The sequence below is a fragment of the Solanum dulcamara genome, chromosome 10, assembly GCF_947179165.1.
Source record: "Solanum dulcamara chromosome 10, daSolDulc1.2, whole genome shotgun sequence".
Taxonomy (NCBI): Eukaryota; Viridiplantae; Streptophyta; class Magnoliopsida; order Solanales; family Solanaceae; genus Solanum; species Solanum dulcamara.
The window spans coordinates 64476871-64500839 of NC_077246.1; the positions used below are offsets into that span (position 1 = coordinate 64476871).

The 23969-nt window shown below is 37.0% G+C and overlaps 2 protein-coding genes across 2 annotated transcripts; one reads left to right on the plus strand and one right to left on the minus strand.

Annotated features, from left to right (window-relative positions):
* The first annotated feature begins 860 nt into the window (after nt 1–860).
* Nucleotides 861–16429, plus strand: LOC129871604 (nuclear pore complex protein NUP98A). The gene is made up of 13 exons (XM_055946561.1): nt 861–1061; nt 1885–1955; nt 2556–2849; nt 4548–5069; nt 5461–5685; nt 5761–6398; nt 7096–7180; nt 7264–7309; nt 7905–8043; nt 8264–8380; nt 8494–8671; nt 13878–13937; nt 15525–16429. The coding sequence occupies exons 2-13, from the start codon at nt 1937–1939 to the stop codon at nt 16208–16210; spliced, it is 3009 nt and encodes a 1002-aa protein (XP_055802536.1). The 5' UTR covers nt 861–1061; nt 1885–1936; the 3' UTR covers nt 16211–16429.
* A 980-nt stretch (nt 16430–17409) lies between these two features.
* On the minus strand, nt 17410–23742 carry LOC129871355 (uncharacterized). Its single transcript, XM_055946254.1, has 10 exons — nt 23583–23742; nt 22507–22735; nt 21878–21979; nt 21470–21639; nt 21088–21221; nt 20832–21009; nt 19417–19972; nt 18142–18254; nt 17809–18055; nt 17410–17724 (listed from the first exon to the last, which is right to left on the minus strand). The coding sequence occupies exons 1-10, from the start codon at nt 23636–23638 to the stop codon at nt 17503–17505; spliced, it is 2007 nt and encodes a 668-aa protein (XP_055802229.1). The 5' UTR covers nt 23639–23742; the 3' UTR covers nt 17410–17502.
* Nucleotides 23743–23969: the final 227 nt, after the last annotated feature.

A 23969-nucleotide genomic window follows, 5' to 3' on the forward strand; every position in this document is an offset into this window, starting at 1 on the left:
TTCTTTACCTTATCGCTTGGAACTTCGTAACTTCTTAACCTTATCTAATCTTTTTTAATGCTTTTATTGAGCCGAGGGTCTCCCAGAAACAGCCGTCCTACCTTGATAGGAGTAAGGTCTGTGTACACTTTACCCTCCTCAGATCCTACGTTGTGGAATTTCACTGGGTTGTTGTTGTTGTTATTTATTATGACATTTTTGTTTGACTATAAAATACCAATTATGAATTAAAGTTGTATACGAAATTTTGAGAACACCTCAAGAGGTGTTTTCACCTTTGTCCTTTCACTTTATTTTAAATATTATTCCTTTTTTTTATTTTATAAAAATGTCAACTACAACCATCAACAATTGATCTATATTAATTTATTAATAATTAATTTTTGCTTCTTAGACCTTGCAGCTTGATGAAAATTTTATTTCGAGCTTGTTTTGATAGTGACACTTGTAATTTATTGACATATGCTATTGCAGACGGAAAATGCGTCTGCATATGGTTGCTTTCACTGCTCAATAATAATGCTATTTCCTTTTTATATTATAATAAAATTGTAAAAGTTAAGTTGAGTTATTTTACTAATTTTAAAAATTAAAGATATAAATTATATTTATAAACAAATATATTCACATTTTTTAAATACTATTGCTAAACACAACTTCAACTTAATTTTTTTTAAAATAAAATAAAAATAATTTTTTATTTTCATGATCAAACACAAACTTAGAATTCTGATAACTTTATTAGTCCTTCCAAACAGGATCCTTATTTGTACAGAATTGGTTTTATGCTAAACGGGCGGGCGGGTCTGAGCCCATTAACCGAACCGTCAATAATTAGCGTTGTTTAAAAGCTACGTTGCCCATATGTATGTTACGGAGACCTTTTTCATAGGGCTTTTTCCGACCAAAACACGTACACACACACTCTACTTCCGCCGAAGTTGCAAAGAGGGATAAACTTCCGGCGATCTTTTCAGTTGATATTTTTGCTGCTTATAGATCGAAACCGAGCAAATAGTCGTTGTTCGGCCGGCCGGCAACACCTCCCCTGTAAATCTCAGGTAGAGCCTTTAACCCTAGCTGTTATGATTCCGATTTCGATTCGGTTTCTCCATTACCTTATCAATTGTTGTGATATTTTTGTGGCTGATGTTTATAGATATGTGTGGAAATCAATTTCTGAATGTGAATTTCTGTACATTCATTATCAAACACAAAGACTATGTGCTGTGTTTTCTTCTGAATAAGGTGACTTAATACGACTAGGGACTCTTTTAATATGATGGAGGTCAAACGGAAGATCGACTTTACAAATATACAGTAACCTAAGTAAGAATTTCACGTTCGTTTGCAACCTTTTCAATTGATATTTTTGGGCTTATAGATTGAAATCGAGCATTTTGTAGTCGGTCACCCCTGTACATCTCAGTTAGAGCCTTAAACCTAGCTACGTAGTTTTTTTAATTCTGATTTCGATTCTGTTACTCGATCACGTTATCCACCATAACGTACACAATGTGCTTGTATAGATCATTTGCGACATATTCAGGTTCTTTTTTGCTTTAATTGATAGGAAAAAAGTTCAGTCCAGAATTGTATTTCTGCCCATAGATGCAATGTTGTCATTTAGGCTCTGTTTCTTACATTGATTCGCATGTTGTTTTCTGATTTATTATTTTAATAATGGACCTTCTTATCGTTTCCTTGTATTCATTTCACGGTATAATGCATATATGTAATGTATTGATTTTTTTCTTTCGTTGAGGTATTACATCTAAATGGAATTGATATCCTTTACTTTAATTTCGTTGAATTTGCTATAGACGTATACTTGTACTTCAACAAGCAATTGAGAATGATTTGCGTGCTCTGCCCTTTTTGTAGCTTCACTTTCGACCTCCAACAACTACCGGGAAAGATTTGACTATCAAAAACCATGTTTGGGTCCACGAATGGTAAGTACTGCACCCCCCACCCACTACATACTTCTATTGAAGATAGTCATGACTCATAGCTTTACTCGTATTTTCCTTTAAAACTGATGCTCCTAACAAGAAATAAATGATTAAGAAAAGGACTTGTAGCCTGTTTGGATTGACTTATTTTTAAGCAGCTTATAAGTTAAAAAAAAAAGTAGGTGCATGTCAATTTTTTTCTTTTGACTTATAAGCTGTTTTTAACTTATAAACTGCTTAAAATAAGTTCATCCAAATAAACCCAACTATTTATTGAGGCTTATTTTAAGCACAAAATGACTTTAAGTTGGCTAGCCAAACACTCAAAAAAAGCTGAAAACAGCTTATAAGCCAATCCAAACGGCCTCTTGGTCATTCTTATTTTCAATAGCTGTTGTTTTCCTCGATGCCTCTGTAGTCGGTGCACCCTCTTGTTTATCTATTTATTTGCTTCATTTCATAGAAACAATGTTATTTCTTTTCGACTTGTGTTGTGTTTTCTGAAATTTTCTCATATAAGATGCAATTGTTAGTCTTCATTTTCCTTTTTATCTTAAACAGTGAGGATGTTCACTGCTGACTGTTTTCTGTTTGTTTCAGCTTTCGGGCAGTCATCTACTAGCCCATTTGGGTCACAATCAGGTTTCGGGCAGACAAGTAATAACCCATTTGCTCCCAAACCTTTTGGCAGTACAAATCCTTTTGGTTCTCAATCAGGTGGTTCCTTTTTTGGTAGCACTTCCACTGGAGTGTTTGGAACCCCCCAATCTTCCTCACCTCTGGGGTCCACACCAGTCTTTGGTGCATCGTCCTCATCTGCATTTGGAAGCACTACACCTGCATTTGGAGCTTCTACTACTCCTACTTTTGGCAGTTCTTCATCAGCATTTGGGAGTGAGTATTTTTTTTCTGCAAGCTTTCTTACAAAATTGTATTTGATATATCTTTTTTCAGAATGCAATGCTCTATTGTATTTTCTAGTATTGCTAACACCAATAGTCTTAATACCATTCATCATGAATCTGGGTTCACATCTCAGTGGCCCATGAGGTGGATAGTTTATGATTATTTATTATGTATGTTTCAAATGACATTAAGGCTGGCCCACTATTATCAACTACCTCCACTCACCCCCACAATCACCATCCTCAATGGTCACAACCACCACCGCTACACACTGCCAATTACTACAATCAACTATCATCACTGTTAGACACCATTTACAATCATCACCTCAACCTCCATTAACACAACAACCAATCACTACCGACAATCACCACTATCTACCACCATTATATATAAGCCAGCCACCATCATCATTCACAACAACCATTGACTATCACTATCATCCACCGCCACCAACTATCACCACCACTTCCAGCCACCACCAGCTCCTACCCTCAACACCTCCATTAGCCAACACCATCCCCAATTGACACCCACAACCACCACTGCTAGCCAGCACTACCACCAATCGGGATATGATTTTAAAAAATATTTGTTGATTTAGTGTTAGATTGATTTGGTATTTTATTAAATTTTACATCAATTAATTTTTAAATGTTTTTGCATTCAGATGTTAATAAAACAACGATCTTTATTATTTAGTGTTCAAATCTTAATACAACAATAGAAAATATAACAAACCCAGTATAATCCATTCCCACAAGTGGGGTCTAGGGAGGGTAAGATGTACGTAGCCTTACACCCTTACCCCTACCTTTATTGTGTAGAGAGGTTGTTTTTGATTGATCCTCGGAAACTCTCCTCCTTTATCAGGGCTTGGGACCGTCAATGTAAGCGAGCTCACACAAGCTTATATTCAGATCTTAATACAACATCTTTATGTTCAGTGTATGTCGTCTTAATAAAACAAAGGCTAAGTACCAGTGCCTGCATAAAGCTCAACTGTGTAATTTGTGTGTTCAAATGAATGTGTTGTAATTCTCTTCCATAATTACTGTAATGATATTTCCTATTTAGGCTTCTACGGTTCTACCTGGAAAATATTTTTTGATGACGTAGAAATATGCTGTTTCGAGCTTCAAAACACGATAAATAATGGGCGTGTCCCTCTACCCTCCTTCAATTGTAGACTTTGAATCTGAGGAGTATACAATGTGAATTTTAGTGCTATCTGATTTTCTTGTTGGGGAGGTTATTAGTGTTAATGCAATTTTTATGTAGGACACTTCTTTTCTTTTTTGATAGGAAGAGTGATCTCTATTTATTATCTCTTTTTGCTTCATCCTTGTAGTTCTTTCTTAGCATTTTTTCTGTTCTGGTATAACAGTGTGCATGTTCATTTAATTTTCTGAGGTCAATGAAACCCCCTTTATTAATATTTTTGTGGCGTATACCGTATGTTGTTTGCAATGTGCATTTTCCAGCATTTCCCTTTTACTTATATTTTAGTGGTGTAAACTGTATGTTGTTTACAGTGTGCATTTTTCAACATTTTTCCTTACAGCGGGAATCAATTGACATTTTTTATGTAATTGGTGTAATTTTGTTTTAAGTGTTTTATAGACTCAATGTGAATGGAATAGTATTTGTTTGTTCTTCAGTTCTTAAAGTGTCTTGATTGTGAAGGTTCATCTGTATTCGGGCAAAAACCATCTTTTGGCGGCTTTGGTTCAAGCAGTGCCCAAACAAGTCCATTCGGTAGCTCGTTTCAACAATCACAGCCGGCATTTGGGAGTGGTCTATTTGGCTCATCTACACCTTTTGGTACCTCAAGTCAACCTGCATTTGGTACTCCGAGTACCCCGACATTTGGTTCATCAACCACCCCTGCTTTTGGTGCCACGACGAGTACACCAGCATTTGGTACATCAAGTACTCCAGCCTTTGGTTCTACACCTAACCCAACCTTCGGCACTACAAGTAGCCCATTTGGTGTGACAAATCCTCCTATTTTTGCATCTAGCACCCCGTCCTTTGGTACTACCACTGCTTCTGCCTTTGGTTCCACATCTCCTGCTTTTGGTACTCCAAGTGCTCCTTCATTTAGTTTTGGATCCTCTCCTGCATTTGGCCAATCAACATCTGCTTTTGGCAGTAGCCCGTTTGGCACATCAAGTTCAGCTTTTGGTGTTCAAAGTTCTGCATTTGGTAAGTTGTTTTTATATTCATGCAAGACAGACAGATAGTTTGGTTGCTCCCTCCGTCTCAATTTATGTGATGCTTTCCGTTTTGGTCTGTCCAAAAGGATTACTATTTTTTTTATTTTTTAGGAACAATTTAACTTTAAACTATCCGTTTTAGTCTTAATGAGATGATCTTGTAGCCACACAAATATCTATGACTTGTTTAAACCACAAGTTTCAAAAGGCTCTCTTTTTTTCTTGAACTCTGTGCCTATTTAAACATCAGCACATAAATTTGGCTGGAGGGAGTATGTTTTTTGATATTACTTGTTTTTTCTTTAACTAGAAGGTTTGAAAATCAGAGTTAGTTTATCATATTATTCGTCTCTGATGCTTGGTCTCTTCATATGATTTAGGAGCCCAAACTTCTGCAGCATCTTTTGGAAACCCTAGTTTTGGACAATCTGCTGTTGGTGGTCAACGGGGTGGAACACGAGTTGCTGCTTACCAGGCAACACCTGATGCAGAAAATACCAGTGGTTCCCAGCCTGCGAAACTAGAGTCTATTTCAGCCATGCCAGTCTACAAAGACAAGAGCCACGAAGAACTTAGGTGGGAGGATTACCAGTTGGGAGACAAGGGTAAGTTTTAATGTAATTATACTCTCGACATTAGTTGATCTTTATGTTGTTGATAATCTGAACCTCACATTACAGGAGGTCCTGCTCCTGCGGGTCAGTCAACTAGTGGAATCAATTTTGGAAGCTCAGCCTTCGCATCATCATCAACTTCCCCATTTGGCCAGTCATCTGCAAATCCATTTTCGTCTGCTACATCTTCCAACCCTTTTGCCCCCAAACCATCCACATTCAGTGCTCCAGGTTTTGGAGTCTCAACTACACCGGCTTTTAATTCCTCTGCCTTCGCAAGCTCAAATGCATCTAATCCTTTTGGCTCTACATCCTCCACTTCCCCTTCCTTATTTGGATCAACTCCAGCTTTTGGACAAAGTACATCTCCCACCCTCTTTGGATCATCTAGTGCTTCAGGTTTTGGATCATCAACATCAATTTTTGGCTCCTCATCAGCTCAGGCTCCTGCTCCTGCTCCAGCGTTTGGTCCTAGCTTAAGCTTTGGTAACACTCAATCGTCTCCGTTATTCCAATCAACTACCCCTTCATTTGGACAGACGAGCTCGGCCTTTGGACAGACCACATCATCTTTTGCCCAGAGTACACCAGCTTTTGGTCAATCCAATTTCTTCAGTACACCTTCTACTGGCTTTGGTGGTAACTTGTTTTCAAGTGCACCACTGCTAAATACAAGCAATACAATGGGATTTGGCCAAACAACAGTAAGTTAATCAGAAATTGAATTCTATGTAATGTTCTTATGTAGCTTCTTTAGATCGCTCTTATCTTTTGGTCCCGTTGCATTCATGGTTATCAGATGATTTTCACAAATATTTGCTGTATGGATTTGTATGATGAACATGACTATCAGATAAAATAGCAAAAGCTTCCGAAGTTTATCTGTTAACTTTACAAGGATAGCACCCCTTGGTGCAATTTTTTTTTTTTTTTGTAGAGGCGTGAGTCGTGACCTGATGGCAGGGAGATGTGGGTAGTCACTTTCATGGTTAATGCAACACTGTGGTCACTTGTGAAAAATAATGGTTTCTGTTAGCAAATAGAATTTGGAAGTAAGCATGCACTCATGCTTGATTTGTGCTATTTAAGTAGGAAGTGGTAGAGTACATCACCTCATATAAAGGAGTAGTACATAGGCCATTCTTTATATGGTTGCAAGGGTGTTCAACATCGGAAGTTATTAAGACATTTGCAATCACGTCTGAGAAAGCAAATCACCTAAACGTTTATGCATTTACTTCAATGCTCTATCATTTGGGTTGTTATTTCTCTCGAGGTTGACTTGCTTAATGCATCTGTTTGATCAATTTTTTGTTCCTTTTTCTTGCTGTAAAATATAGAGCTGTTTTTTCCCACTCTTTTCTGTTATCTGCCTAATACTTTTTTTTTTTGGATTTGAAGCCCTCTCTTTCGACTCCTTTTCCACTCACACAGCCTCCTCAGAGTTCTGGTTTTGGGTTCAGTAACTTTGGTCAGACACAAGGAGGTAATTGAAATGTGATAGTTCCTTTTATAGTTGGTGAGATTGGTGATGCGAATACTAAATCTGTCTCTTGCTCTAATTTACAGCTGGTGCAAGTAGTTTTGGTGGCACACCCAGCCTTTTCAGTCAGCCGTATGTAACAGCTCTTTAAATGATCCTTAAAATTTCTTTTTACCATGTAAGCACATGCATATGCAGCATTAGAGGAAGTTGTCATTTAGATTTGGTCTAACTTGTGAATATAGTCTTGATGTCACTAACAGCCCCTTTTATCAGTTTACCTGTAGTGTTACTTCCATTTAGCCTGTACTTATCATATTTGCCTCCAATTCTGGAATTATGCAGTAATTTCCTTTAATATTTGTCAATTTCTTTCAATTGATCACCCCCAAAAGAAGAATGCTGAAAAAGGATTAAGGGCGACCTGTTTCTTCAGATGACCTAGGATGACCTTAATAAGAGTTTATGTTATCAAGATGGCGGCACACATGAGCTGTGTGATTTCACGAATGATAAGACTTTCATGAGTACTGCCAGAGGACATGTTCATTTCTTGTTGTACATCTTGATCCTTTTATTTCAGTTTTCTGCCCATTTTCATGATTATTTGTATGGAACTGATGAACACCTGTAGCACTGTCAGATCCTTTTATTCCGGTTTTCCGCCCATGTACTCCTCTTCTTTCATGATTATTTGTATGGAACTGATGAACACCTGTTGCTACAGACCAGCTATCCAAAGCTCAGTTGTCGCACAACCTGCAATTGTTACTAATCCATTTGGAACTTTACCAGCGATGCCTCAGATGTCAATTGGTCGTACTGGCACTTCTTCTTCTATACAGTATGGGATTTCTAGTTTGCCGGTAAGTGTGTATGACATGCATTCTTTACTCTAAAGGGGTTGTGTGGATGGGAAAGAGGCTACCTTCCCTGCATGGCTTCTCTATGGGTTTCTTATTTTGGTTTGTGGATGGGGTCTGCCTTTTTTGTTTCTACTCCACTTTCTCTTTTTAATATTAACATAAACAACAACAGACACATAATTTGGTGCTCTTACATGTTTTTCACTTTATTGTTTAACAGGTGGTTGACAAACCTGTTCCTGTCAGGATATCATCATTACTGACTTCTCGACACCTTTCTCAAAGACGGCTTAGGTTGCCAGCAAGGAAATATCATCCTAAAACTGAGGGGACTAAGGTGAAATGATGTTTTATTTATTTTGGACCTCTAATTAATCCTAAACGAATCTCTGGATCTACTTTTAAGTGCAACACATTGACTGACTTCATGTGACTTATGTTTCTTTGTAGGTACCGTTCTTTAGTGACGATGATGAAACACCAAGCACGCCTAAGGCTGATGCATTGTTTGTTCCCAGAGAGAATCCAAGAGCTTTAGTAATTCGTCCATTGGACCAGTGGCCTTCGAGAGGTGGTTTGGAGAAAGCATCCCCATCAAGGCATACGTCTTCCCCAGTGCATGAGAATGGTAGGTTATGAATTGTGTTTTACTTACTACATAGTTCTAAAGCCAACAATAATCCTCTCGCCGAAGAGAAATTCTTCCTTAGACGTTAATGATAGACATCGGAAGATGCCAGCGCCTATCCACATAGCCCATGCCAGCATCGGTAGATGCTAACACCCATGCCATCTAGCCCAGCGCTTGGCGCCCAGCCCCTGGCGCCCTTGCCACCTAGCCCAGCGCCCGACGCCTAGCCCCAGCGCCATGCCACCAGAGCAGTTACCCAGCTTTTCTGCAAAATTATAGGGCAGTTATCAACCTGATCTTGAATCATATCCCTAAGATTGCAATAGCTCTAGGGTTGAGGTTATGCTTGTGGTTGTCATTTGTGTTGATTTTGACCATCAACTGTCGGTTTTGATCAGTCCTGACATTCTTAAGTAGGCATCTTCATTTTATAAGGAGTGCTAGTATCTGTAGCAAGAAAGATAGCTTTAGCGTGTGGGAAGTTGCCACACTCAACCCAAATTACACCTACTACGCAGTAAATACATGGTAGAGTCTCGATGTTTCTGCTCATTTTGACTCATCCAACATGTGAGATACCACTCAACCCAAGTTGCACCCCAACATACAATTGACACATTATTGTGATTTTGACTCATCCAGCATATAAGAAATATTGTGCTTTATTTATATATTGCAATTTTCTGATTTTCTGCACTGGGTTAAATTGTATGTTGCTTTTGAACTGATATCCGAGGGTCTTTCGGAAATAACCTCTCTATCTCCATGAGGTAGTGGTAAGGTCTGCGTATATCTTACCCTCCCCATACCCCACTTGTGGGATTTCACTGGGTATGTTGTTCTTGTTGTTGTTTTGAACTGATAGGAACCCCAGTAACTTCTGCCCTTGGTGGTTTAAATAACCTTTCTACATGAAAGAGCTTGGAATTTGAATCATGGATTTGCACGACTCCTCTTTTTGTGAATATAGTTTTTAGTGTATTGCTAAATATTGCACTTCAAAACTTTTGGTGGTGCCTTCAATTATTAATGAGTATCAAAATACCTTTAAAAAGATACTCCCTCTGTCCCAATTTAAGTGTTACTTTCCTTTTTGATTTGTCCCAAAAAGAATGCCTCTTTCTATATATAGCAAGTTTTCCAATTCAAACATTCTACATGGCACGTTTAAGGGGGTGTGTGGATTGACTTATTTTAAGTAACTTTTGGCTTTTAAGTTCTTTTTTATTTTTGGAGGGTTTGGGAAAGACAAAAAATGCTTTTAATCACACACTTCTAGGCCAAAACAGTATAAAAATAAGCTAAAAGCCAAACTTTGGGTACGGCCAACTTATGGCTTATAGCTTTTTGCTTATAAACTACTTTAAAAAGCCAATCCAAACACCCCCCAAGACCACAGGATTTGAAGGACTGCACATTTTTAATTTAAGACCACGATATTTAAAAGACTATAGACATCTTTAGTTTAAGACAATATTCTCAAGTCTCCTTTTATTTCATTAAGTCTGTGCCTAGTCAATGGGATGGAGGGAGTATTAGTTTTTTAGGTTCCAAAAATTATCTTTTTAATGGATTTGATTGTCATTAATAATTGAAGGCACTTTCAGAAGTTTTGAAGTGCAATGTTTAGTTATTTGATCATTTTATTTGGCTAAATATACCTAGGTAGCCCCTTAACTTGCCCCGATTTTCAGTTAGACACTATCTTTGCCACTTCCTTTTATTAGAAGTGCATTTCCCAAGTACCTCATCTTGACATGGCAAAAAAAAGTACATATTTTTACTTTATAGTTGAGCGTAACAATTTGTTTCTTTGTCAATCACCTCCTTTTCTTGGAAGAAGTAGTCGGAGGAAAAGAAAAGAAACCGACGACTGGCTAGGGAATAGGAATCTGAAATGAAAGAGGGGTCCGGAACCCCAATTTAAACACATAAAAATGTCTTCTTCACCCACAATTGATAGATCAATGGTGAAAAAGAAAAATCAGATCAATCCAGGCGAAGAAACCAGTGAATTGAACCATCAACTTTCAATTCTTTACTCCCTAGAAAACAAGATGCAACTTTAGGCGATTTATCCATAAATAACCCCGTAGCTAGCAAAATCAAGAATCCCTTTAACAAGCAATGCTAAAACAACTTAACTATTGTAAGAAATCACATAAATCTCATATCTTCGCATCCAAATTAACCAAAAAATATAACAATGCATCCAGAAACTTTTAGAATGCTAAATAGGGAAATCTAGTGAACAATTAAACAAGGCATAAATCAGAACAAATTTAAACCTTGCCATTGGCACAACCAAATATGAAAGTTAGTCAACCTTTTTTGTAATGTTGGGCATCGTTCTCAGCATCCTCGAGAGGGAGCTTAAACATGAACAAGCATGAGACAATTAGGCTAGTTTTCAGTTGGGAGTCTCTAAAATCAACTTTCGAATGGAATAATGTATACCCGATGATCCTATCCAGTCCGATAACCATTCGACGGTGAACTTGTGAAGGCCATTTAAGCACATGGATGATAACTAGATTGTAAAGAAAAAATATGTTTTCCAATTTCCAAATCATGTACTTCTTGCTTATCAACCTCTCAATTTTACTTCCCATCCTCGTCTTTCCCCATTGTAGATTTTGAACCTTGCCTTGGATTTCTCTCTCTCTCTCTCATAGTGTGTGTGGGTATTGTGGAGTTGGTGTTTCCCGATCTTTAGAAAATTAAGATCAATAGGGACAAAGAATAAAGGGTTGGAAGAGAAAGGTTGTTTTTCATCTATTGAAGTGTTTTATTTTTCACATGCCTTTTGTTTTAGTATGATGCGTTCGATTTTGTTGACCTGTGTTTAAAAGACATTTTTGTTGATTTGAGGTATTTATTTTACCACTCACTAAGTTGGTTGGAGTATCTAACTGATAAATTGTGCCAAGTTGAAACTTGAAAGGGTTATCTAGGTATTTAGCCTCTTATTTTCTAATGTTAAAAAATTTGTCCCATTTCTATTAGAAGAGGAAAGAACAGTACCATTCTTTCCAATTCTTCAACAAGTGAGAGGCTTTCAAGTTGGATTGTTGTGCTATGAGGAAAGTTGTGGAGTGGAAATATCTTGTCTTACGAAGAATAATGTTGTCACCCATCCTTTTATTATGTTGGGAAAAGAAAGAAGTCTTTTATGTTAAATAATTTGCTACTTCCTTTGTCTCAATTTATATGACTTATTTTTCTTTTTAGTCAGTCCCAAAAAGAATGACACATTTTTATATTCAGTAACAATGTAACTTTAGAAAGTCCATTTCACCTATATGAAATGATTTATGGCTACACAAATATCCATCACGTATTTTAGACCACAAGTTTCAAAAGTCTGTCTTTCTTTCATAAACTCCATGCCAAGTCAAACAACATATAAAATGAGACCGAGGGAAGTTTCTCTTATGCAACTCTTGGAACAATATGCTTCAAATTCTAACTCAAAGTATGATTTCTGCAACTATTTGGCATGTTGTAGTAAATTAAACTATGTTGGAACGTGGAGGGCGGGGCCAACTTATATTGTCAAGACATGTAGTCATTTAGGTTGGACTCCCCCGCTATGTCTATAACATTGGTATCTTAACAATTTGATCAACATTTGAGGCCTGATTGAGGTGGTGGTTTTAATTACCTTTGTCCCTATTAAGGTGGGTAAGGTATACATAGATCCCATTTGTGAGATTACACTGGGTATGTTGTTAAGATTGGTGTGTGAGCATACACCAACTAGACAAGATTAGAAAGACTAAGCCACTAAGGGTACAAGTAGCACTGACAGAATTAACGAGGAATTCTTGTTGATGTCTCAGTCATGCCCTACTTAGACTTCCTCTAAATGCATCAATGCATAGTGTGATACTATGATATGATGGAAAGTGCTTTAATTAGACCAAGTAAATCTGAAATCACAAGGAAGCAAGTTATTTCGAATGGCATCGAGTAAGAACAGAAGATGTGGAAGTAAAGGATCCATAAACACTTCCTCATTTTGTTGCTTTTTCATACTTACAGTAGTTCTTGTGTTTGACTTAAAACATTAGGTCTCGTGTTTTCTTGGAGTCATGTTAGCTCAGTTTTGTCAGAGATTTTCATGAAAGTTAGGAACAAGCATGGGATTTCAATGATGTGTGGAACTTTTAATTTGATTTGAAAGATCAATATTTGAGTGTTGTGAAAGAATAAACCCGAACAGAGCAGGGCATATGTAGAGGATTCACACAGCCTACCTTAATTAATTTGTGATCAAGGCGTAGTGTCTCAAGTTGGTAGATTGATCTTACCTTACAAATAGTAATGCAGTGGCAAATTTGAAATGCCTGAGCCTGCCTATCATAACAGGTATAAAGTTGAATATCTTCACATCCTTGTTCTCCGACTAGAAATTGGTTCCTACACCACAATTGCAGAATATATACCCTTTTTTTGATGAAGTAATAGACAATGGACACCCTTTTTGGCTTGAGTTTATCATTTTTCTAAGTAGTTTTAGTCTTTACTATGTCGAGTCTTTTTTTTTTTTTGAAAATGGTAACTTTTTCATCTGTAATATCCACAGGTATACTACATCAATGTAGTCCCCCTTCCAAAACATTACAATCTGACAGACTCTATCTTTGCTTTTTGTCACAAATAGTCTAAAACATCAAAAATATCTTCTGCCTGTACTAATACTCCTGTTTACACCAAAAATAATAAATAACTAAACAGTTCATCTTAAAAATCTGTAAATTGTTCTTTCCCTCAAAACACCTTTGATTCCTTTCTTTCCACACTGTCCACCATATGCAAGCTGGGACAATCTTCCATCTCTCCTCCTTTACTGTGGTACTGCCCACATTGATCCAGCATTTTAGAAGTTGTGCTATGTTTCTTGGTTTAACCCTAGTGACCTTCCTAAGACTGCTGAATATTCTCCATAATTGATCTGCCCATTTGCAATGCAAACAGAGATGGTTGACTGTCTCTGCTTGTTCCTCACATAAGTAGCACCTTGAGCATAGTTGGAACTTCCTCTTCCTCATATTTTCTTGTGTCAACACTGTTTCCTTTGCTAGTAACCATGTGAAGCAATTTACCATGTCGAGTCTTGTTTTCAGAACTATATTGATGCATAGTTGTTTTTGTTGTATATGTGGATCTTGTTTTGCTGAAGAATGCACTTCTTGTTCAGGTAAAATTGCTGAAGAAGTTTGTGCTCCAGTTAACGAGGCCATTGCAAAAGATAAAAACAGTAAGTAATTGTTGATATCTTGTTGAAGTTTTCAATAAGTGAAAATGTTTCTGAGTGTATCAATTTGTCAAAAGAATTTTGGTTCTGAAAAAATTGATGTGAACATTTTTTCTTTGAATGCTAAGTTTATCAGTACTATATACTACAAACAAATTCAACATAGTAATATAATCCTACAAACAATCTAGGATGTCTAATTCTCATCAACAATTAAACTGATTGAAAGGAAAGGGATATGTAGCATAGGAGAACTCCTGAAACAGTTCCCAGTGCTTGGGTTAAATGTAAGAGCACAACACATGATGTATGGGCTAGGCTCACGTCAGGAGTATGAACCTGCCGCAGATTGTAAGTCAGGTATTTAAGTGAAGGGTAGAGGGGTAGGCCTTTATCACACCAAGCTTGGAACCGTGCGCCAATGGGCCCTTAAAGATTTCTAGGTCATGAAAAAAGAACTCCCCTCAGCTAGATGATCTAATATAATATAGCTGGAACAGTAACAGTGAAAATGGCCTCTGAAACAATTAGGAAATAAATCATCAATCAGCCCCCCCCCCCCCAAAAAAAAAAAAAAAACATTCGTTAAATCATCTCTGAATCCCAGTCTGTCTCTTCATTTTTTGCGACATTATATTCAAGTTCCATCTTGTCCTGAGTTTCTAGCAGCACCTTCAAGATTAAAAATTCATCTCTAATTTTTGAGTCTAGAAGTTGGCATCATGAAAATTATCAACTCCTTACTCTGGGAAAGGCAGTAGATTCTCTTCCATGATTGTCTGTACAAAGGTTTAGGCTACTTTCTCAAAGCGTAGGAGGATTGAGCTCTTGATTGAAACTCCCAGCATCTTTTACTTCTATCCTCCTTGGCTCTAGTCCACCTGGTTCAATTACCTTTCATTTTAATTGGCCAAATACCCTAAGAATATCTTCACCTATGAGAGTTTCCTATGTATGTATGATGGTTTTCAGTATTATTATCCTATGTAGAATCTATTGTTGAACATGCTTGAGATCCCCTTGTCAAATAATGTAACAACTCAGGATCCGAAAATTTTGAAGTGGTCAATGAGGTGGGTGGAGATAAAAACACCAGGTGTCTTTCCATCTGTCTTAGCCTTGTTGGACAGAGTTAACTTGACATTTGTTGCTGGCAGAAGGTAGCAGGTATCCCATGGAATTAGTCAAGGTGCACCTAGTTGGCTCGGACACTAGTCGTCCAAAAAAATAAGAGATCCTAAAATTGTGAGTTGTTAAACTCGTCGGGTCATAATACAATTGCAATAACGTTCACAAACATAATTCAGTTAGTCCAACAGTTAACTTTAACCACGCTGTCCTATTTTACCAATTAGACGAGCTTTTGATAACCAATCCCCAAAAAGAAAAACAGAAAGCTGGAAATAGCCCTTTGCTCTTTTCTGCTATCATGATATTAGCTGTTAATTGTGTATAAGTTAGGAGCTCGTTATGACTTGTTAATATGAATGTTGCTTCTGCCTTACAATGTCAGTTGCCCAGTTGTTACCAGAATTAATTAATTCTGTATGGTATATGGCCTCATTTGCTGTATTTCATCTGTTCCTGCAGAAGATCTGTTTGAGAATGGCCTTGATAAAGAGGGTCTCCATAGTGCCAAACTGAACCAGAAATCTAATGGTCTCAACGAAGGGCAACACCTCCGAAAAGGTGGGTCTTCCATTACCCTTACTGGCCATCGAGCTGGTGAGGCAGCAATTGTTTACGAACATGGGGCTGACATTGAGGCTCTGATGCCAAAGCTCTGCCATTCCGATTATTACACAGAGCCACGGATTCAGGAATTGGCAGCCAAAGAAAGAGCTGAACCTGGGTTTTGTCGCCATGTGAAGGATTTTGTGGTTGGAAGACATGGGTATGGTAGCATCAAGTTCATGGGGGAAACGGATGTTCGTCGGCTGGATCTGGAATCTTTAATTCAGTTTAACAATCGGGAGGTGATAGTCTATATGGATGAAAGTAAGAAACCTCCTGTTGGCCAAGGTCTTAACAAGCCCGCTGAGGTGACACTTCTCAACATAAAATGTTTTGATAAGAAGACTGGACAACAGTATACAGAGGGTCCTAGAATTGAGAAATATAAAGAAATGCTCAAGAGAAAGGCAGGAGATCAAGGTGCTGAATTTGTGTCATATGATCCAGTTAAAGGAGAATGGAAGTTCAGGGTGCAGCACTTCAGCAAATATAGGCTTCAAGAGGACAATGAAGATGAATATGGCGAATATTGTGATGCCTAGCGGCAAGAAGAAAGTTAGTTAGCTTAATTTCTGGTACAGGTACTTTTTATGTAAAGAACCCGCTAGCACATGTGGAATATGGGTTGTGCAGTTTCCTTTACAGCTTTTGTTGTGGATTGCTGTCTTTCTCCGTTGTATTTGTTTGCTTTTGCTGTTTTTTATTGTCATTACATTTGTTGTTACACGAAGTGCAATATTTTTCATTTTCCTCTTTTGTTAGATCGGAGGTTTCATTCGATGCTCATCTTTTATATGCTTAATTTGTTGTGTTTGGCGTAAGACAAAATGGTTCACTTGGATTATCAATTGAATATTTTTCTTTTAACCAGTTACACAGGCAGAGTGCAAAGCTGTTAGTTCCAGCTTAAGAGTGTAGTTGCTTCAACTTTAATGAGCACCTTGGAATGATGGAGAGAGTAGAAAAGAAACGAACAGAAAAAATAATAATAAAGAAGAAACAGTGAAGATAGAAACTCTTAAAGAGGAAGAACAATATAAGAGAATGGACAAATGGAGGAGAGAGATTTGACATATTTCTATTACTAGGCAAGTGGGAGTTGGTATAATACTCTTTGCAAACATAGAATAGAGTATGCTCTCAACAACAACCGGCATCTCATTAATCGAGTGTAGGTAGATCTTATGAAGGTTGAGTGTACGAAGATCTTAAGGTATAATGTTACTTATTCTCTTCATTTCACTGTCATTGTTCTTATTCCGTTTGGACATGATATCAAATTATGATTTGAAATCAAGTTATTTTGAACTTTGAAGTCCAAATTTTATTTGGACATGGAATTTGAATTTCTTAGTTTATATTTTTCTCATAAAAATGAAAATCTTAAAAGTTGTGAAAAATTATAAAAATTTATTTAACTTCTATATAATTTTACCAAATAAGCTAATTATGATTTATACTTTAGATATTGAAATATCCTAATACATTGCATTAATAATTACATATCTTCATGTTCTTTATAAATAAATATTTGTGATTACATATTTGAGTGATACAACAATTCGCTCTGAATCCACGAAGGTTCTCAATACTTCTCATGGGCCAATTTTGTCACCCCTGGATAAAGCAAGAGATCCTGGGGGAGGGGAGTGGGTTGGACATATATTCTGTGATCATATATATATATGCTCATGACACTCGATGAAATTTGTTAAAAGTGATCAAACCAAAAGAACCAAGAAACAAAAAGAAATAGAAGGAATTGATCTCATTCAAACTTTACATAAAACGGAAGGGGTCGATATACGTCCACAACTATGAAAACTTCCCATTATTATGAATCAACAATTTTTTCCACAAATTCGACAGGGACGACAGGTATAGACTCCCACCACTCCTTTATTCTCCGATTTACTTTCTCATTTTCCATGTATTTCCCAATCTTTGATGTCATCACAAAGAGCCACAACGTCAAAGCCATAATGATAAACTTGAACGGAACCAATGCTAATATCACTGCAGCACCAGCCATTGCTGCCATTACTAAATCTGCATGCTGTAATCACATTTCAAAAATTAGTACAGAATCTGTCGTTACAAAGTTTAGGCAAGAAGGGGAAGAATTGTTGTTTTTGTGTACCTTTGGAGCTTTTGAAATGAATATGGACCAGATTTTTAGTAGTACTATGTTCATGCTTTGAATCAAGTCGTAGACATTTCTTAGTCCGTGTTGTGCTGACACTATGCTTTCCATCGTCGTCTGATCAGATCCAGTGTAGATAACTATTTTATTTGCCTTATCTAGTACAACCCCTCTTCGTCTAGCCCATATCATCGTTGCAACTATCCCCATTAAGAGAGTTGCTATTGCTTTGCCAACCAACTCTCTGCATTTCACGAATATCCATCAAGTCTTTTCCGAGCTGTGTGGTACATTTTGTTCAAATAATGTAGTAGGAATTAAGATACTTACGTGTAAATGACTACGAGTGTCGTCAGGACAAAAATGGAAGTGCATACCGGTCGTTCCCATGTTAATACCTCTTGAAGATAAGGCATTAACTTTCCAAACTGTTTGATAAGACCCTGATTAGTACAGAAAAGAAAGGATCATGTTAGGATATTTCGGAACAATGCAGCAGCATCAAGTATAAGCATACTATTAAAAAGACATCAATAAATAAACAGACCTGACTAAAATTTAGCCTCAGCTGGCAACTAAGCAGAAGCATATCCAGGATTTCGAGAATATGGGTGCACTATTACGAAAAGATAGATCTAAGATATTAATTTGATCCGTTTGACTTTTACGTTCTTAACACTGAACCCGTTACAGAGCTAAATAGCATTGGTAATTTCCAATGTGACACTTAAATTTTTTGAAAGATTAACGAAAAAAACAAAAGAAAAATTAATTGAATCGCCAAAAATGTCATCGATAATTACTTGGATAGGTGTTACTAAACTTTAGAAAGAGAAAAAAACAAAATAGATATAATATTTAAATTTCTCACCTCACTTAGAGAGGTGCACACAATCATCTTCACGTTATATGATATTTTGAACGGGGTCATATATTTATATTTAAGTATTTTAGTTTTTAAAAAATATAACACTACTAATATGATCTAGGGAGGGGAGCATGGGTTCACGTGAACCCACAGAACCCCCTAGATAAGCCCCTGCAAGTAAGCACTCCAACTTTGAGTATACACATCTAGACACCTCAGCTCGTCTTCACCAGTGGCGGACCCAGGATTTTAAATAAGGGGGTTCAAAATCTAAATAACTAGACACACGAGCTAGTCGAAGGGGGTTCGACATCTACTTTATATACATAAAAAATTATTTTAACCATGTATAAATAATACAATTTTCCGCCGAAGGAGGTTCGGATGAACCCCCTCGGCATAAGGTGGATCCGCCACTGGTCTTCACTATGTTAGTTGAACACTCACACTTACAATATGATCAACTAGACACCTCCAAAAGTTATGTGCCACATCAGCATCATGTCCACGAGACACAATGGGGAATAGTTGGACTGTTTACTTGTCAGTTGAGATCAAGTTGAGGTGTAGATGTACACTCTCAAAGTTAGAGTGCTTACTTATCAGATGGGATCGAGTTTAAGTGTCTGTTTAAGTACTATGCTCATTAAAAACTCTTCCGATAGAGAAGTTTTTATTAATCTATGGGAGATATGATATGCATGCAATTTCGTCAAATCATGCTAAGCAGCACTTACCATAAGAACCTGGACACTATTCCCCATCCCTTCCCCTTTCAGCTCCTCAACGGAAGCTTTGGCCTTTTCAATTTCCTTTGCTTTCTCTCTCGCTTGATTGATAGCATTCCCCAGTGACGAGACATTATCAGTTTGGACAGGGATGCGGTTGTTATCATCAATTTCTTTGACAGCTTCGGTTGGAACATGCATCGGGGAGATATTCAGGCTTCTCATTATTGAGCTTGCGCTACAAGGATGTCCAGCGTCTACTTTCTTCAGACTCTCAGCAAGCTCTTCAACTACATAATCTCCCTTTGGCAACTCGTCAAGCAAATCGAAAATTAAGAAATTCTTGGGGACTGGTGGCGAGATCCTAAGCATTTCTCTAGCTGCATGAAGCCTTATAATTCCTAATATTGTCCTCGCGTGCATCTCCCATGATCCTGAAGGTGAATCAACCTTAAACTTCCGTAGGAACCGATGCAAGAATAAAATCTCCTTTATAAGAGCAAGCCAATGGTCGCGCCTTGTTGAGCTTGTCATTTCTGGAAATTCCAAGAGCACAGCTTCTTCCCTAAATTATACAATACCAAAGTACTCATACTACTGAACGATATCGTGCAAAAACATGGTCCTGGAAGCCATATAAGCATATCAAAATCTAGCAAGTGTACAAACTTCTAATAAATTGTGAAATTCCACATGAGCACAGTATATTACAAGCAAAAATCATCCTTCAAAGCAGAAAATCTTGAAGCCTTTTAATATTTTGAGAAAGAATCCTTGAAGCATTTAAACTTGTCCTTCCTACTTTGCACAATCTCTTATATCTACTCTTCGGGGTGGACCGGAAGAAGGGGGTTCTCGAACGTGGAAAAGGATCCAATGAAACTCGAAAGAATTGAACGAGGAGCTGTATGAGATGAAATTCTCACGTACAGTTCTGTGGAAGTGGCACTTATCATAAAACTTTTGAATCTTTTGGTGTTAAACTAAAGATATGTAGAATGTACCAAAATACCCTTTAATCTTGAGTTCTTCACGTGGAATGTTGGAATTAAAGAGTTGCCGAACAAGGAAAAGATGCATTTTTAACGGACTAAAAAGGAAAGTAAGACAAACAAATTGAAATGAAGGGAATATTAACTAGTTTGAATGAAACCCGACTTCTGAGTTCTTAGCCAAAAAAGACAAAATAAAATGAAAAATATTCCTATTTCGAGTCTTAAACGAAATGAGTGGACTAGAATCGGCAGTATTCTAATAGATAGATAGTATGGTAGAAAGATTCATCTATTTCTTTTACCATACTACTTATTAGTTAGATTGTAATTATAAAGCAAGCGATAAATAATGCCCACATACTTAGTCCTTAGGGAGAAGTGGAGTGCTTAAATAAACGTTATCTTACAGGATGCTGAGAGAATACTTACAATTCAGAAGAATTATAAACTATAGCCTTGTCAAAGAGCGGAGCACCCCACGGACCTGTAGCAGCATGTTTGATACTCTGCTCAAAATCTTCTGAAAGATTGAGCTTAAGAGCGTCTTTATAAGAGAAGACTCCGGATTCCTCAAAGTACAGGGCATAGTTTGTTAGCGTCAGCCTACCTAGAAATAGAAGTACCTTTAATTATGCTATCTTTAAAATACCACGTTTCATAACAATGAGAATGACGGAAAGAGTACCAGGCCAACTTTTCCCTCCAATATGACGCACTATTCTTTGTGAACTTGCAGTTCCTTCCACGTGTATTATAAACTCGTCATCTGCCATGACCACACCTGTTGGAGTTGCTTGTTTCTGCAAATGCTTTATGCACCTATTGCAAGTCCAGCAGACACCAAAAATTGCAACAAAAATGATGAGGTCTAGTGCAAATGACCGCAAAACCATGAAGTAAACTTTTTTTTTAATCTCAAATTCCATTCTCGGAATGTAGAATTTATACTTGTCTGCCACAACATTATTATGCCAGCCCATTTAATTTTGTCGTTGATTCTGGCATTATAGCTCCACGAGAATAATCTTCCAAGTAATAGGGGGAAAACAAGAGTTGAGGATAATTACTTTATAATCTCCTTCAAGAATATGTTATAAGCAGGAAAATGCAGTCGATTTTCTGTAGGTGCTGTCAGAGTCTCGAAAGTACATCTCCCGTTAACAAAATCAGCTAATAAATTTACTAGTGTCACCAGCCACAAGAAAGCATGCTCTCCGACACTAGGTTTATTGTCAACCTGCCAACCCGATCACTTTGATCAGTTAGGAGAGTAAAACACAGTGAAAGTAAACTAACAATCTCCGAGCTTTCACCTACTTCGTTATCATCTTAAGTTGTAACATAGTACTAATACACGCATAAGTAACCAAAGGGAAATATGTAAATCATGAATTACTTGTTCCGATATGCTATTATCTTTCAACATATATAATGTAATAAAGCACGGTTCTAACTCGAGGATTCGGATTTCTTACAAGGAACGGCAAGAGATCCGAGTAGAACAAAGGGATGTCATCTTGTTCCCGAGGCATCTCAGCGGACACTTTTTTCTCTTCTTTTTCTTTCTCCAAAGACTCCTGTATTATTTACGAAAAATATGTAAACTACAATGTGAAAATCATGTGAAGAAAATAAAGCATGTCAAACTTCTAACTAGAGTTCCAACTGTGACAATAAAAACTCCTCTTTAACTGGATTGATTCAATATTTTAGTACAGAATCAGCAAACTCTTGAGGGGTCAAGAGCATTGACCCTTGTAACATTAGCAGTTCCGTTACAACTGACAAGAAAAGGGCGACCCGGTGCACTAAGCTTCCTCTATGTGCGGGGTTGGGGGAAAAGCCATACCACAAACCTTAATTACCTGCATTTCTGCAAGAGACTGTTTCCACTGCTCAAACCCGTGACTCGTTGACACATGGTAACAACTTTACTAGCTATACCAAGGCTTTACATATAACTAACAAGTAATTAGCAAAATCAGCTCGCGTTGTTTCAACAAAACAAATGATGGTGATTAAACTAGGAAGCATTAAAAGATACAACGATTGTACATAATAGAAATTAAGCTGATGGCTAACAAAAGTAAGATGGAATATTAACTCCATGTGTCTCTTTTTCTTCTGAACTAGGTATTTCCCATGCCAGCATCATATCAAACGTGAACCGGATAAAATCACCATCTTCGATCATCTCTTGTAACTTACTACACATGTCAGTGAGGGTCTTGGAGCAGCAAAACTCGACTAATCTCTGCGAATATCCCTCCATGTCAGGATCCCATCCAGCCTCAAATTGATGCACTAGTTTATCCACAGATGTGTCCAACTTCCTAATATGAAACATCTATTAATACGAACAACTTATTGCAGATGATTCACACTACAATAAATGAAGTGTTCTATCACAAATTTGTATGAAGCTTCATAGACTTCAAATCAAAACAGAGTTTATGACAAAACTAGAATAATTTGGTAGCTCTACCAATTTACAAAATCCATAATATGAAAAGGACAGTCCAGTGCACAAAACATCCTGCGTTAGCAAAGTCCCGGTGAAGGACCGTGCCCAAGGGATGTGACATTGACAATTCACCCTAATATAAGTACAAGTATTAGTGACTGCTTACATGGCTCTAACCATAATATGAGTTACATCATAATCAAGCACCAGAATATATATCAAGCTAGCCTCAACTATGGGTGTTCAAAAAACCATTTTCAATTTATATGACACTCTTCCAGTTTGGAAAAGTTGAAATTGTTTGATACAATTCCACTAATATTCTTTTATACAACATAAATCGAACTTGATACAATTCCACTAAAGTTATTGAAGGTGAAAAAATACTCCATTTGTCTCAGTTTAAGTATTTTACTTTCTTTTTGGTATGTTCAAATGGAAGTGAATTTTTCTGCATTTAATAAGTTTTCTAATTCCAACATTCTATCATAAAAATTTAAAAAACTACACAAATTCATATGATTCATCTTCCTTTTAATCATTCCAAAAAACCAAAAAGACCATTTTACCAAAATGATTTATAGCCACTTAAACATCTATCACTCATTTTACACCACAAATTTTTAAAAAAATTCTTCCTTAAACTTAGTAGCAAGTCAAACTATATCATATAATATATATAAAAAAATAATCAAAAAGAATGAGAGAGAACTAACTGGGCACATCTGCAAATAACGTCGTTGGCAATAGTGGAAAGATGCTTCTTTTCCATGGACAAATATATTAATTAACAGATTCTTTCACTCTGAATATGGCTGTTGAGTTTTAGAGACTTTCTTTTTTGGTTCAAAATTCAAAATATATATTTTGGCTTTACAGAGCATTTCATTTCAAAAACAGAAAGAAAAAAAACAAATGGATAAGAGGAATTAAGTGGAGATTATTATTGGTGACACGTGGTAAACATGCAAGGACCAAACTTTTCATAATATAAATTATTAAGTATTTTTGTGTAGTTCTTTTTATAAAAAGTTTAAAAAATTAAAGGGCAGTCCAGTGTAAGCTTTCATTATACGTAATTTGGGGAAGGATTTGACCACAAG